The sequence below is a fragment of the Phascolarctos cinereus genome, unplaced genomic scaffold (genome assembly GCF_003287225.1).
Source record: "Phascolarctos cinereus isolate Bilbo 61053 unplaced genomic scaffold, phaCin_HiC Scaffold_5;HRSCAF=322, whole genome shotgun sequence".
Taxonomy (NCBI): domain Eukaryota; kingdom Metazoa; phylum Chordata; class Mammalia; order Diprotodontia; family Phascolarctidae; genus Phascolarctos; species Phascolarctos cinereus.
Genome location: NW_027555958.1, coordinates 369,130,755 through 369,146,871, shown reverse-complemented (window position 1 = coordinate 369,146,871; position 16,117 = coordinate 369,130,755). Strand labels below are relative to the sequence as shown.

Here is a 16,117-nt window from a genome sequence, read left to right as displayed (position 1 = left end):
CAAGTAGGCTGGCACAGCTGAATCACAGGGTGCATTGAGGGTAGTAAAATATAAGAAAACTGCAAACACAGGAAGGGACCAGATTGTAAGGAACTTTAAATACTAAACAGTTTTCAATTTGATCCTGGAGGTAATAGGGAGTAAAATGAGCATGATGAATAAAGAAGGGACGTAGACCTGGACTTTCAGGAAAATCATTTGGTCGTACAGTGGAAGATGGAAGGGATTGAACAGAGGCTTGGGACAAAGAGATCAATTAAAAAGCTACTGTCATTATCTAGATTAAAGGTGATGATGAGAGCCTGTTCCAGAATGGTGACTATGAGTAGAAAGAAGAGGACATATAGGAGATGTTGTGAACGTAGGAACAAGTTGGCCATGTTTGGGATATATTAGCTTAGGTCCCAGAGAGGAGTTGAAGATAACACTGAAGTTTCGAGCCTAAGTGCCTGGGAGGTAGTTGTGACTTCAACAGTAATAGAGAAGTTAGGAAGAGGGGAAGGTTTTTGGGAAAAGAATTAGTTCTGTTTTAGATATGTTGAATTTGAGACATCTACAATATACCAAGTTCAAGATGTCCAAAAGGAAGTTGGTGACTGGAGGACTTGACATCAGAAAAGGGACTAGGACTGGATATACATGTTGAAGAATCTTCTGTATGGAGATAACTGAACTCATGGAAACAGCTGATGAGATCACCAAGAAAAATGGTCTAGAGGGAAAAGAAAAGGGGACCCAGAACAGAGCCTTGGAGAACATACATGATTAATGAGCATGACATAAAGATGCAGCAAAAGAGATTAAGAAGGAATGGCCAGACAGGTAGGAAAACCAGGAGTGAATCTAGAAAGGAGGGAGTATTCAGAAAGAAATGGTGATCAAGACTATCAAAGGCTACACAGAGATTAAGAAGGATGATTGGGAAAAGGCCATTAGTTTTGGCAATTAAGAGATCATTAGCAACTTTGGAGAAGAGTTTCATTTGAATGATAAAGTTGGACGCCAAATTTTAAGAGTTTGGAAGACAGAAAGTAAAAGTACAAAGTGTAGAAGGTTTTCTCAAGGAGTTTAGTTGGGAAAGGGAAGAAAGAAATCTGGATGACAGCTAGCAGTGATTGTCGAATGAAGAAAAAATTTTTAAGTTTGGGAGACACATGAGTGTGTATTTGTAGGCAACAGGGAAGGAGTCAGTAGTGAGGGAAACTGACGTTTAGAGAGAAGGTGGTGCAGATAGTGGGGACAATCTGCTGGAGAAGATGGGAAGGGATGCAATCAAAAGAGTGTGTTTATACTGACCATCTCATCATCAGACATAGGAGTGAAGGAGGAACTTGTAGATCTGTCAGTGATATGAGATGAAGAAGAAACTCTTGGGAAAGATTCATTTTCATTCTACTGTAATATTTAAATGAACAGGTATATTTTAACTGCAACTCCAAAAAAATTTTTTTTAAAAAAGAAAGACGAGAATAAAATGCAAATCAACCTCCAATTTAGAAAGAGGAAATAAGAGAACTACTTTCAGCATTGATTTTCAAGATATAGTCTTCCAAAAAGTACTGTAGAATATTAATATTTGTGATGTGAAAAATGCCTGTACTTTAATTTCAAGTATGTTCAGTTTTATTACTTTGGATGCAATAACATTTATATTATATTCTCATTAATTCTGGTGATTTTTTTTCTTATAATGACAAGTTATAATGTTATAATATAAAGTTTTCTTATAATAACAGTGAGGACAAATGGCCTCATGATTTTCAGCTTTTGAAGGCAAAGGAGGAATCCCTGGACTAGTAAAACTAGAGAATCAATAGCTTAGAGGTTAAAAGCATTTTTCATAGTTAGTTATTACATAAGATTTAGATCATAAACTGCTTTGGGATAAGGAGAGTTTTACTTCATCTTTACTTATTCTAGTACCTAACATATAGGTGCTTTTAAAAATGTGTAGAATTGAAATGGAATGAAGGTCTGAAGTAGGTTGTTTCTTGCTTTTGACCAACTACAAAACAAATTCATTTATCAGAAAATTATACTTTCTGTTCTTTAATGCAGCAAACAAATGAACAAACAGGAGGAGAGAAGAGGCTACCAGATATGATTTGTGACCAAAATTTTTAAAGTCCTCTATCAAGCTGAGGATAAAACAACCGGAAAACTAGCTCCCTGAAAGCTATCACCTCCTTGTTTTTTTTTTTTTAAACTTCTGTAGTTCTTCTATCAGCTATAGTAGAGATATTTAGATTAGGCACCAATATAGAGCTACATCAAAGAAGAAAAATGGCCTGAAACAAGCCATTCATTCCCCTCTTGCTGCCTTCTTCCATCTGAGACCAAACTCTTTTGTAATATTAGACACAGTAAGCTTTCCACCAACATGGTCAACACCCTAGTTTAGGTTCTCATCTGGACAAGTGTCTCTTAATTAGTTTCCTTGCCTCTTCCTTCCCCAATTCACCCTCCACATAAGTGCCAAAGAGCTATTCCTAAAACACTGGTCTAACCACATTATCCTTTGCTCAAAAAGCTCCAATCCTTTGTCCTTGTCTCTAGGAAAAAACACAAACTCCTCTGTCTGAACATGAAAACCTTTCACAATCTGGTTTCAGTCAAGCTTTTAAGACTGGATGTTACTTTCTTCATGAACTCTATAGTCCAAATAAAGTAGCCTACTTAATGTTCTATGCATGTGACACTCCATCTTCCCTCTCTGTGACTCTGTACTTCCTCCTAACATCTACATCTTAGAATCCCTAACTTCCCTCAAAGCTTAGCTCACTTGCTATCTCCTGTTGGTGTTAAGTCATTCAATCATGTCCAACTCTTCGTGACCCCACAGACTTGTCCATGAGGTTTTCTTGGCAAAGGTACTGAAGTGGCTTACCATTTCCTTCTCCATGTGTCCCCATTTTACAGATAAAGAACTAAGGCAAACAGGGACTGTGATTTGCCCAGGATCATACAGCTAGTATCTGAGGCCAGATCTGAACTCAGATCTTTCTGACTCCAGGCCTGGTATTGTATCTACTGCACCACCTAGATACCCCATGCTCCTTGTAGGCTGGGGTCTTTCCTGAGCCTCCCAGGGGCCAGTGCCACACACCCCCTCCGAAATTATTTTGTAATTACTTTATACATATGTTATGTTCACTTATGTGGGTACTTGCTGTTTTCTCCAACAGAGGGCAGGAGCTGTTTCATTTGTCTCTAACTCCAGGACCTAGCATGGTAGTCACTTTGTCTATTAACTAATGATTGTAAAGAAACAGCATGCACTACTCTGTCATCAGTACAGCTTCCTTTTCCTAGTGACTTACAAAGGCACATTATCCAAAAGAAATTTCATTTAATTCCCCTACTTGCCAGCAAAACTATCTGCTTATACTTCAGACTGGAAAATGTGGTTTAAATAATTTTTCTCTCTTCGCATATCTAGGTTACCCTAAGGCAGAAAGAATGAGAGAATATGCATATATTTTAGTTTTGTTTGTTTGTGTGTGTTTGTGTTTGGTGAGGCAGTTGGGGTTAAGTGACTTGCCCAGAGACACACAGCTGGTGAGTGTTATGTATCTGAGGTCGCATTTGAACTGAGAGCCTCCTGACTTCTGGGCTAGTGCTCTATCTACTACGCCACCTAGCTGCCCCTGAGAATATGCATATATTTTCAAGGCAAGTTGTATGTACCCAAGATCTTTAATTCAAGGCTACCTATCCCTCTATTAAGCACATAGCTTTCTTAAAAATACACCAATTTAGAGAGATTATAGCTTTACCTCATAGACATTACATAAGCTTCTGTAAATCCTTTCCATTCAAAATACAATAAAAAGAACTGAGAAGACATCACCTTTCTTTGAATTTCTTCACTTTTTTCCCCCAGATTTACACAAACCACGTTTGCACTATTATTTCAAATCTATTTGTAAACTTCTTAAAAATGCTCTTTCTTAAATGGAGATTATATTATATTCTCTTTAAAACCAAATCACACTCAGGATACCACTAAGTCATAGATCTAATTAACAGACTTTTTTATCTGCTTTTCTCTACTTTAGGCCTAACTGGAATATCTACCAATAAAAAAACAAAAGACAGTACATATCTGAGTGTTTGGTTGTAAAGTCAGCATTGACTAAGGAAGATCTGACCAACATCATTCAAAGACTCTTCCCTCTAATGGCAATCTATTGTTAAGCAGTCAAAAAGTAAGAGCTCTTAGGAAATCTGTGATATTTTCCTAAAGTATACAGTATAAAGCAATCATACACTCAAAGCAGCTTTTAAATACTCATCTTACACTAATTCACTGCATGGCTTCACGTGCCATACAGGAGTAGCTTTAGGAATAAAGACTATTTGTCCCAAATTCACAAGGATAAATGGACAGAAAAACTGAGAACTACTTCAGGATGCCAAGGTGTGTGGAGGCCCATTATAAAAAGATCATTATTTTGGTTCTTTAACAAAGATAAACATGCAGCCATAGCAATTTTAAATTGGTTCCAAATATTATGATTTTTAAATTACATTAAAATAATGTGGCAACACAAAAAAAAAGCATTGAATTTAGGATCAGGGGCCTTGGTTCAAGTCCATGGGCTCTGACACTTGAGTGACTTTGGACAAATTATCAGAACTCTTTGAGCATCAATTTCTTCAACTGTAAAATAAACAGGCATGAAGAAATGAACTCCAAGGTCCCTTCCAGCTCTAAATTTTAAGATTTTATAAATTCTTTTTTAAAGGGGGAAGATTAGAGACACATTCTCTTACCCAAATTTTAAAGAAGAAAAACAAATTTCTAACATTTTATTCTTAATTTATACATCAGTTTATATGAAATTAGAGAAATATAAGAAACATATGAGCAGAGAAATGTTTTACCAAAGGAAAAAACATCTAGTATTATTTAAAGAAATTGGATGTAGAAAGAATATTACCTTATTGTAAAAATTATCACATAGATCAGATTAGTTTTCACTTATTGGAGTCCAGGATGTGTCCAAGGTATCTGAACCTCACAGGGGGTACCACATGTCTGGGACCTACAGTCTGGATACTAATACATGAGTTTCTTCTCCCTTCATTAATACTCAAGTCTTTATACTAGAACCAGAAATGAAAGAGGTATTTCTACAATCCATAGGAACTTCCAGAGGGATTACACAGTCTTCTTCTTGAAGACTATATTCTTAATTTTCCTCCCAGCCCTATTCAGTCTTTAGATTCAATAATTATTTATTAGGTTCTTAAGAAGTACAAATAATGAAGAAGAGCTACTGGTAACCTCATGATGTCAAAATAAAGGGAGTAAGGCTTCCATGACAAAGTGAGGCCTCCATGATAAGGTGAGCCCTCTGCAGTGAATTTATGTGAGGATGCCCACCATCAGGCAGTGACAAATGGGTAGCAACTTGCACCACTTAAGGAAATGGCCATATCAGTGAAATCACAGATCCATTTGAGTATTTGAATATATGCAAAACACAGTGCTGGGTTCCAACGAAAAAAAGTGCCTGGTCTCAAAGAACTGACATCTTTATTGTGGTAGACCTAAACATTTTATGCAACACGGAAAAAAGTAATGTATCAAATTTATAGAGAACCTTTTTTTCCCCCTCAGTCTTAAAGAATTCATTATACCTGGGTGAGGTAATAACAATAGTCATATCAATCATCATAACGGGTATTTATACAGTCCTTTTAAAAGTGTTTAAAGCATTCTGCCTCCATCATCTCATTTGACCTTCCACTAGCAACATTAGAAAACTTGTAATTAGGAAGCCTTAGGTTCAAATAACACCTCTGCTCATTAGCTCTATAACCCTCAGCAAGTCACTTAACCTCTGAATCTCAGTTTCTTCATCATTAAAATGGAAATAATAACATTTGCATGGAATGTGTACATAGCAGGGTTATTGTGAGGAATATACTTTGCAAACTTTACTAGTAAATTTTTAAAAATTTTATCAAATGCATGTAATTTAAATAATATGGGCAAATTAAAGAATACCTTCAGATTCTTTTGCAATATACATGTCACAATCTTCATGTAATTCTACATATGTCCTCTGGACACTCACAGAGTGAGCTAAGATGGTAAGCATGAAGTCATCCAGATCTTTTTCAATACTAAAAAAGATCCATAATTTCATCAGCCTGCGTATTACCTATGAGGAGACTGCAATCCCTTTATAGCCTAATCAAGTTTTCTTGAAAAGTGACAAAAAAAATTTTAAGAAAAAACCCCTACACCTCCTGGAGGCCACCCTTTTGGTGAAAGATCGATCCAAACTTAGGCTAGTACTTTAGACAACAGGTGTTATCAGGGTTTTACTCTCTGTCAGGACCTAAGCTCTACTGGCATAGCCTTGACGCCAGGATTGACTTTATGTCATGACAAAATACAGGAAAGGGACTTCCAAGGGGAGATTTAACAAAATAAGTTAATGAAAAATCAAGATAATTTAAATAGAGGGAAAAACCCTATCCAAGTATCATAAGAAAAATAAAAAGGAAAATCTAGGCCTAACTGCTTCTATGGTAGTGTTTTCCATTTGTCCTTAACATGTTAGGACAAAGGTAGCAAGAACACTGCTCTTCAATATGCAGCTCACAATAAGGGGAAGAAAGAACAGCTCATCTCTTTGCACTAATGAAAGGAAGTGGGAATAAGAAGCAGTCTGAGAGTAGAATGGGTACCTAGGTGGCTCAGTGGATAGAGTGCTAGGCCGGAAGATTCATCTTCCTGAGTTCAAATCTAATCTCACACACTGACAAGCTGTGTGACCCTAGGCAAGTCACTTAACCCTATTTGCCTCAGTTTCCTCATCTGTAAAAATGATCTAGGGAAGGAAGTGGCAAACCACTCCAGTTAATAAAACCCGAAATGGGGTCACAGTCAGGTAGCTGAAAATGACTGAACAACTAATCTCGGGGTACAAATAAGGTTTTAACCAGTGTCCTGCCCAAAGGTTACAAGAAAAAGGCAAAGAGAGAATATACTTTCCTTTCTCTTAATTTCAGAGTCACCGATATAACTCTGAGAATTCAAAGCTAGGCAAACATGCTCATCACAGTTTAACAGAACCACTTACCTACCCCAATCCCTACCCAAGAGCTATTTTTAGGCATCTGAAGAATGTGTATGAATTAGAATCCATTTTACATATATGAACATTTCATTTATACTTTTAAGAACTCATTTTTGTGAGATTATGATAAATACCTCATGTTTTATAAAAGCATCTCTTAACAAAATTTCAAATAACAAAAAGCAAATGGATTTGAAAACGGATGGGGAAAGATGCTGTTTAATAAAGTATAACACACCTCTACACCTTACTAAAATGATACATTTTCCTAAGGAAAGATTGAAAACCTGTATTTAACGTTTACATATTAAACACTTGGTCCAGCCACTTAAGAGTAAAATTATTTTTTCTATCATTCACTAAAAGTAAAAGCATCTAAACCGCCAAATGTGTTTACCAAAATTGATTTGTCTTAAACTTGAATGGAATGATTTTTTTAACTTAGGTTTCCATACTGATTTCAGTTTCCCACTTAACATGTAAGTCTACTAGTCTTCTTTAGAAGTCTTTAGAAGTGTTTTAACAATAAGAGCAGCTATTCTCCTTTGAATGGAATTGCACATCTACCACGTATAGAAGCCCTAGAGTAATGTCATTCCACTCAGGAAGCCTATGCATAAGCAGCAAGGAGGGAAAACAAACAACTTACCCCCCTGAAATGAATAGGAGAAAATAAAGATATAACACACCAGGAAAAAAATTTAACATTTAAGATTTTTTTTTAGGTAGGCAGCCTTTCCAATAAATAACTGATCAAGCATATTTTTTAAAAATCCAACTGAAGCTCTCAATAAAACTACAATGTTGTAAGCCTATTTTCTGCGGCAATAACATCTCCAACTTAGCTGTCCAAAAGCAAGGATTTATATTATCATCAGGAAAACCAATTAAAATGCAAACTATATACTCTATAAAAAGTTCCATATTTAAATAAATCAAACTGATCAGGTTGTCAAAAGCAACAGCGCAATGTACAGCAGATGCTTCACAGAAACTAAAATATGCATATCATGCCAAGACTATTTTCCAAGCAGTTGGCACAAGAAACCACATAGTTCTGCAGTCAGCAAAGAGACATCCCCAAGAAAATATGCTTAAAATACACTGGCAGCCACGCTGTGGTCAAAGGATAATCAACTTGAACCTCCAGTACCCTCCTTAGAGTTTCAAGGTCAACACTGAATTAATTTTGTCAGCCTTACCATCATGCCAATTCTTTCACTATATAGACACAGACACACGCACACAAGCAAGAAGACTGCAGCAATTTCATTATGTTTAAGGACAGTGAACCTCTAGAATCCATAACTATAGACAGGTGAATTTATTTACAACAAGCAATATAAAGCATTATAAACAAGGATTAAAACTAGCAATTCCATGTAGCATACCTGGGAAAGCTCAAGCTATTCCACAGGCAAAGCAAATGTAAAACTGCAGGGCAACTTGTGTATGATTTCAGCACCACAGGCCAGAGCTTCACTTTTCTAACACCAGCTCTATTGCCACTATCTCCTATAAAAAGCACTGGAAGCTCACCTAGTGTCTCCAAAGAGAATGGGCATCTTGATAAGGCATATGACAAGGAATCAACAGATTAAACTATCCCAGGGGCTTCAGCTCTTGCAGGATAAATGCCTTTGCTGAAAAGTGAAAAGGCGTCATCTGGGACAATACAAGCCCTCTGATATTGCAAGAGTCTGCTCAGACTCCAAAAAGATTGTATGTTGTCAATCCTTTTTCTTGTAAATATGGATAAAATCTGCTGACACAGCCTGGGCAGGAAAGAGGGAGACAGACAATTTAAAATGGAAGTTGTGGTACTGTTCTGCTGTACACAGTACCCATGCCCTCACCACTCTCAAGCTATAAGCATCTATAGAGAGTTATTGATTACATATCTGTGTGACCTCTACAGTCTCTTCAAGCACCCACTGTCTAAGAACAATACTAAAAATCTCTGCATTTTTTGAATCTGACCCAGACAAATCAACTTAGAAAGGAAGGAAGGAAGGAAAGAAGGAAGGAAGAAAGAAGAGAAAATAACATGCAATATAGAATTTTGACAATCAAGGTACAAAAGTTCTGGGAGCATACGGAGATTCAAAAACAGAAAAGAAATAGAATACTGCTTTTCACAATTATTCCTACGAAAGTCTGTTTCAAAGTAAAGCGTTTCCCCTTTTCCAAAACCCTGCTTAAATGTAGAAATGGAATTGGTTTTTAAATGCTGTGCATACAAATTGATCTCTAAGCAGTTTATGTGCCAAACTCTGTTAACTATCTGTATTAAACCTCCTAAAAGGACTTAATATAGTATAAAATAGGTTAGAAAAAAACAAGTGTAAACACAAGGATTAACAGATGTATTTCCACTAACAGTCTGAGATGACTGTTGCCACATTAAATTATTATACTTCACAAAGTAAATAAATTTTTTTTTAAAAACCACAGTACCCAGGTGTTATTGTTTACACATCTTAAATTTTTTTAGCTTTTATAATGGGCTACCAGCTTAAATCTTAATTAGGTAGGCACTGTGCCTTATGTTGCAAACTACTCCATTTTGGGGGGGTTAGTTTCTGAAGGCCAATTTTGATAGAGTGTAATCATATTATGTAAGATCATACATGCTTTCTCTTCCTCCACATATAATCTAAATATACACATATTTAACATTTTTACCACACAGCTGTACAGCCCAGAACTCCAATAAAATGCTTAGCTTCCTAAAATACAATACAATTCTCAAGTGAATTATCAAAATTTCTTCAGTTTTCAATTAATATATTTATTTTAAATTATATTATGTAAACATAAAATTATCTGAAAGCCAGGGTACCCATACCCCTAACCTTTGTTCCCAACTTAGGTATTACATTCAAAGTTGTTCACATCAGCCAATAATAAACAAGGATGTTTCCACTCTTACCTGTATAGCCTGCACACCAACCCCAGGAAGCCACCATTGCTAAAAGCCACTTGTACATGATTCCTTCGATATACCAGAACCGCTTCCTGTCTAGTATTCGGAGAGGCTGAAGAATTATGACATAGAAGACATAGGATGGAATGGCGACCACATTATTTGTGACCATGAAGGCGAACCTCAGGACAGCTTTCACAAAGGTCACACATACCCATGAAACTTCTTCTAAAGTCATAGCCATTCTCACACTGGAGTCTGAAGCCTCTTCCTGCGGAGAAAGGAAAGTCCACTTAAAAATTAAAATGAATTAAACACCTAAGTAGTTATCATCATCATCTACATAAAAGAAAAGTCCTGGGAGGGGAGGGGGGAGGAGAGAAGAGTGTTAAGCCTACTAGGTATAGTATCCACCGTGATCCGCATGGGAAATTGGGGGGGGGAAGGACTACGGAAAGAGGAATCATGCAAGGTCGAGGTGCAAAGCGGGTCATAACATATTTAGCAGACAAAAATGCAAACCACAAATACGAATAACTGACCCCCTCCAATAATTTTATTACAACCTTTGACTTCACAAATAAATGAATAAATAGCAAACCCCCACAACTTCCCTCAAGCCTCCCACCTTTCAGGTACACCCACCCTCAAGATTCCCACGCAATCCTGGAATCCACAACAAAGTGTAAATAGGCACAAGCCCCTGTCTGTTCCTGGGGACCACGGCGTCACCGGCCCCCTACTAGCACTGTTAATTAGGTTGGTCCTCCACTGGGTGTTAGCTCTCTCAAAAGCAGCAAGGGCTGATGGAGGGAGGGGGAGAAGGAAGGAGGGGGACGGGATGGGAAAGGACAGAAAGAAGGCCGGCGTGGAGAAGGGGCAAGGGGAGAGAGTGAGGGGAAGGAGAAAAGCAAGAGGTATTTTATAGCGGGGGGGGGCAGGTAAGAGGGAGGAGCAAGGGAATGAAAAGAGGTGACAGTGAAAGCCGGGGTAAAGGGCGGGGGGAAGGGAAGAGGAGGAGGAGGGCCCGAGCCCCCCACTCACCTTCCGCAGCCCCGAGGACCGGCAGCCGCGGGCTGGAAGGAGAGGACGAAGAAGCGCAGGAGGCGGAGGAGAACGGGGAGGAGGGGCTGGGCCCGGCGGGGCCGGGAGCCGGCTGCTGGGGGCCCGATGCTGCGGGGCGGCGGAGGCGGCGGCGGCTGTCCCCGGAGGAGGAGTCGGGGTCATGGACTCGGCGGCGGCCGAACCGGCCCCAGGCGCGGCGGCGGCGGGCGGCCTCTCACTCCCCTTCCAGCTGCCTGCGGAGAGATGAAGGCTATTGGGACAGGGAGCAGACCTGTCACCCGGGCGGGGTCCCATTCACGCCGGGGGCGGAGAAGGGCTGCGGGCGGGCAAGCAGAAGCCCCTGGGGCCGCCGCCCCCCGCCCCAGGGCCTACGGAGCCCGGGGTCCCTCCTCCACGGCCCCTACTGACCCGCGGCGGCGGCTCGGGCTTCCTCCCGGAGGACGACGACGACCTCTCCCCCTGCCTCCCCTCCCCCCATCGCCAACGCCTCCAACCGTCCCCGCACCGGCGGCCGCCGCCTCCGAGCCTGCCCCCCCACCCCGGGGCGGCCGGGCCGGGGCTGCTCCGCGCCGCCCAGCTCCTACTGGCCTCCCCCCCGACCCCCCGTGCAGCTCCGAAGGCGGGTAAGAGCTGAGGCTATACCTCGGGCTGGCCTGGCCCCTCGCCGGGCTGCGGGGGCGGGAGGAGCCCCAAGAATTCATCGCCCGCGGCGGCTCTAGGCGACCTCGCGGGCGTGGACCCCGGCCTCGGGCCGCGCTTGGTGCCCACGGCCCGCTAGCAGCCGGGAGACGCTACGGGGGAGCAGCGGCAGCAGCTGCGGCGGGAGGAGGAGGAGGAGGAGGAGGAAGTGGCGGGAGCCGGGACTGCGGCGAGCGCCGCCCCCAGAGCGCCCTCTAATGAGCAGCCGGGCCTCCGCCGCCGCTGCCGGCCACCCCGCCGCTGCCCTCTCCTTGGCCAGCCTGCCTGCCTGGAGCACGAGCCTCCCCTCGCGGCCCGCGCCCCGAGCCTGCCGGGCCCTGGCAGGCCGAGGACGAATTGGGAGCTGTCACCGCGCCAGGGGGGGCCTAGCCCCGCTCTCTCGGCTGCCCTCTGGGGCTGGAAGGAACGCTACGAGCCCGGGCTGACCTCGCGCGTGAAACAGGCAAGAAAAGGGGGTGTAAGGCCACCAACCCCCCCATAGTGTGACCAAGCAAAGTCCAAGTGGCCAAAGCTCCCCCTCCCCCCGGGGACCTGGACTCTGGTTCTGCCTTAGCGCGCTCTGCAACAATTACGGTCACCGGTGCCCCAAGTGGGAAATGTCATTAGATCCCGCTCTTCCACCCTGGAAATTCTTCCCCTTTCCCCAAGAAATCCACAAGTCTGAATGGAACCTCTTTTAGGACTATGGGTCTTTCAAAAGAAAGGAGCCTAGAATCATGGAATGGCCATCCAATTTCATCACATAGTAAGGGCTCAATAAATGCTAGCCGATTAGTTGGTTGGAGAAGACCTGAAAGATAATTTATTGGATAAACTCGAAAAGGAGATCTTTTCCAGGCAGCAAGATTACCCATCTCTCCTAGGACTAGAAAGAAAGACGGTAGATGCTCTATTCGTGATGCTGGGCTGGAATAGGTATCATCACTAGGCAGACCTTTCACATCCTGAAGGCTTCAGTTTGAAGAACTGAATTGTCAGCAGGGAAATTAGAAATCCCAGGGAGGGAACAGAGAATTCTCAAGGGACATTCTCAAATCCCTGGTAATCTCAATATCCTCTTCTTTACAGGGTATCATATTTTTGGAGAAGTGAAAGGGAACCAGCCTTCTGTACGTATTACCTCCTGGAACAGTCTATTTTGTTCTAAATGTCTTGTCTAGTGGTCTAATGGCAGGGAGGAAAAACTGATCTGCCCATTTCAAAAATGTTATAGGACATTAGGCTTGGTTCCAAGGTCTGGGCCCTCAACTTCCCTTGTCAACCTCAATTACTCTCTAGCCCAGGGTGTGCAATCTAGATACTGTATTAAGTGCTCGGAAAAACAAAGGACAAGGTCCCAAGCCTTCTAAGAGATAATGTTCTGAAGGAAAACTGAAGATAAGGGAGTTGATTGGTTTTTTGTCAAATTTTCCTTTTCCTTCAAGACTCCCCTCCCTTTTTTTAGTGAGAACTAAGGACTGTTTGTTGATTATATGCAATAGTATCAAAACTGGAAAGGACTTTATAAAACTCCAAGACCTTCAGGCAAAGTGCTTTACCCAAAGTGACAGCAAATTAGTGAGAGACTGGGGACTAGGACCAGAGCCTAGTGGTACTACTACACCACCTACATGCTGTACAGCCTACCTGCTTTAGGTTCTTCAGTCCTTTATTTTTGTGTCCCAGTCTCTCGCAGTTAATAGGTGCTTAATAAGCAGTTGAATCCCCATTTCAAAATACGAAACACATCGTGTTTATATTCAACTGGGGCAACTACATTGACAGATATCACACAAGATTGGTTGTTAGGGAAATGGAGAGAGCCAAAACAAAGTGCTTTAAGAAAGTCTGAAGGGGGAGAGGATGATTTCATCTGGAGGGGGTTAGAGTAGGCAAGCGGTATAAGAAGGCTTTAGATGGCAACTGAGTTAAACTGAGAAAGATTTGAAAAGGCTGAGATGAGGAAATGCCTTAAGGTCACAGATTAGAGCTGAAAGAGAGCTTCCCTTTTTGCAGAGGAGGAAACTCAGGCCCAGGGAAGTTAAATGTGTGGTCAAGGTCACATCATTATTCCAACTCTATAAGAATTTCCTTATTGGGTCAAACCCATGGTTCATCTAGTTTCATATTCGGTCTGCTAAAGGAGGCACTAACTTGCCACAGGTCTTCTCCATGTGCAACCTCATCCTATCCCCAGTTTTCTTCTACAATTTCTCACTGCTACCTTCTTTTCTGTTTTTAAATTTATTTTTTTCAATTAACATCCTGTTGTCGTCACCATCACCACACCTTATTAGGGAAAAAAGAAACTTGTAACAAATATATGTAGTCAAGCAACACAAATTCCATGTTGGTCATGCTTCAGAACTATAACTTTTTCTGTACCCTAAACCTATCACCTGTCTGTCAGGAGGTAGATAGCATGTCTCATCATTAGTCCTTGGGGAACTAAGGTTAGTCACTGCATTGATCAGAGTTCTTAAGTGTTTCACAATTGTTTGTCTTTACAAAGTTGGTGTTCTGCTCATTTCTCTTTGAATCAGTTCATACAAGTTTTTCTGAAACCAGCCTTTTCATCATTTCTTAAAGCACAATAATAGTCAATTACATTACTGTACCATAATTTGTTCAGCTGTTCTCCATTTAATCTGAACCCGCATAATTTCTATTTCTTTGCCACTGCAAAAAGGGCTGCTATAAATATTTTTATACATATAGGTCCTCCTCTTTTTTTGATGTCTTTGGGAATAGGCCTAGTGGTAACCACCTTTCCTCTTAACCTGGGTCCCCACCGTCCATTTTTGCCCATAGGAGGGGATTTAGACTCTTCCCTTTTTCCTGTTCCCTGAAAAAAAATAATGCTTCCTTTAATTGTTCATAATGGTTTTACTTACTAAACCCTACAGAAAAACGTCATTATTCATTCTTTGTTTTCAAAGAGGACCAATGGCAATTGGATTTAAGTGAGGCAGAGCTGCACAGTCATTAGCCTCACTCTCTTCCAGAGTCATTGAAGTCCATTATCAGGACAACAGTCAAGATGACTGGCAGTGGTCCGGATGCAGTGGTTGACCTAGGCGTCTTCTGTGCCTGACCAAACTCTAAGCACTGCACAATGCCCACTTCACCTGCTGTCATGGAACAGATTATTCTGATCCATTCATTCCACAAGGGGAAGTCTTCACGTGCTTGGGGTAGACATCCCATCCCCCTAACTCAGGGACAGATTTGAGGCTTATTGTTTACCCTCAACCTGGTTTAGCCCATAGCCATCAAACCAGAGGTGCTAGTCCTCCCTGAATAGCCCATATACCCCCCAAACATACATAAGGTTAATAATAATAAATAATAATAATAAAAGTAACATTTTCAAGCTTACCTAAGTCTTAACAGGCACACATGGTACTATGCACAAAGTAGAGGCATCAGGTCTCAATAATGTCTAAGTTCTCTCTCTCTTGCCTCACAGAAACTCTTCCTTCAGGCCTTATCAGTATCAAATGCCTTTCTTTGTACTCCATGGCTTATCACAGTATCTGATGCATCACAAGAACTTAATAAATGCATATTGACTGACTGTCTTGTTTGTGTCAGATGCTCCAACAGGTTCTAGGTTTCTGGCTGACCTAGATTCAGTTTGTCAAGATGACTAGCTAGCCTTAGCTTTCTTCTTAATTCTTACCTTTGAATGAGCATTGCCTCTGACAATCTGAGGCCTGGGAAAGATCTTAACTTAGAAAGGCTGAGGTCATCCACTACATTCCAGGCCCTGCCAGTCATTTTGACTTCTGTTCTAACACTGGACTTTGATAACTCTGGAATAAAGAGTACAGCTGATGACTTTTTGAAGCTTTGCCTCACTTAAATCCAATTCATGAGCAAGTTATCACCATCATCATGTTATTGCTCCTCTTCAAGAATGAAGGGTGAACAACAATGACTTGCCCAGGGTCACACAGCTAATAAGTTATCTGAGGCCAGATGTGAACTCAGGAAGATGAGGCTTCCTGCCTCCTGGTTGACTTTCATGAATGTAGAGAACTCCTTTTATCCATGTGAATCAACTGTTTTTCAACTTAAGATTATGAGTAGCTCGAGACAGAAGTTAAGTGACTTGCCCATGATCAAACAGCCAATATATTTCAGAGGCAGGACTTAAACCCAGGTCTTCCTGACTCTAAAACTGGCTGTCTTTCTACTATGCTATTCTGCCTCTTGTATAGTTTATACCTTTTGATATATTCTTTGTTTAGGCCCTTGAGCAATCTAAGACCCCACTATAGACCCCACAGCACAATGTGCTTGGAAGTCCATAGAGAAATCTTAAGAAAGCAATCCAGAATTAATTCTA

General features: G+C 41.2%; 1 protein-coding gene across 2 annotated transcripts in view; it reads right to left on the bottom strand.

The window, feature by feature from the left end:
* Nucleotides 1–11,930, bottom strand: part of LPGAT1 (lysophosphatidylglycerol acyltransferase 1) — a 124,239-nt gene extending 112,309 nt beyond the window's left edge. Inside the window, exons 1-3 of one of the 2 annotated variants that reach the window (XM_021007849.2) lie at nt 11,731–11,930; nt 11,068–11,321; nt 10,030–10,294 (exon numbers count right to left, since the gene is read on the bottom strand). In XM_021007849.2, the coding sequence (XP_020863508.1) occupies nt 10,030–10,294; nt 11,068–11,250 (448 nt within the window). In that variant the 5' untranslated portion in view covers nt 11,251–11,321; nt 11,731–11,930. The remainder of the gene's footprint in view (nt 1–10,029; nt 10,295–11,067; nt 11,322–11,730) is intronic. The other variant, XM_021007848.2, reaches the window with a different exon arrangement.
* Nucleotides 11,931–16,117: the final 4,187 nt, after the last annotated feature.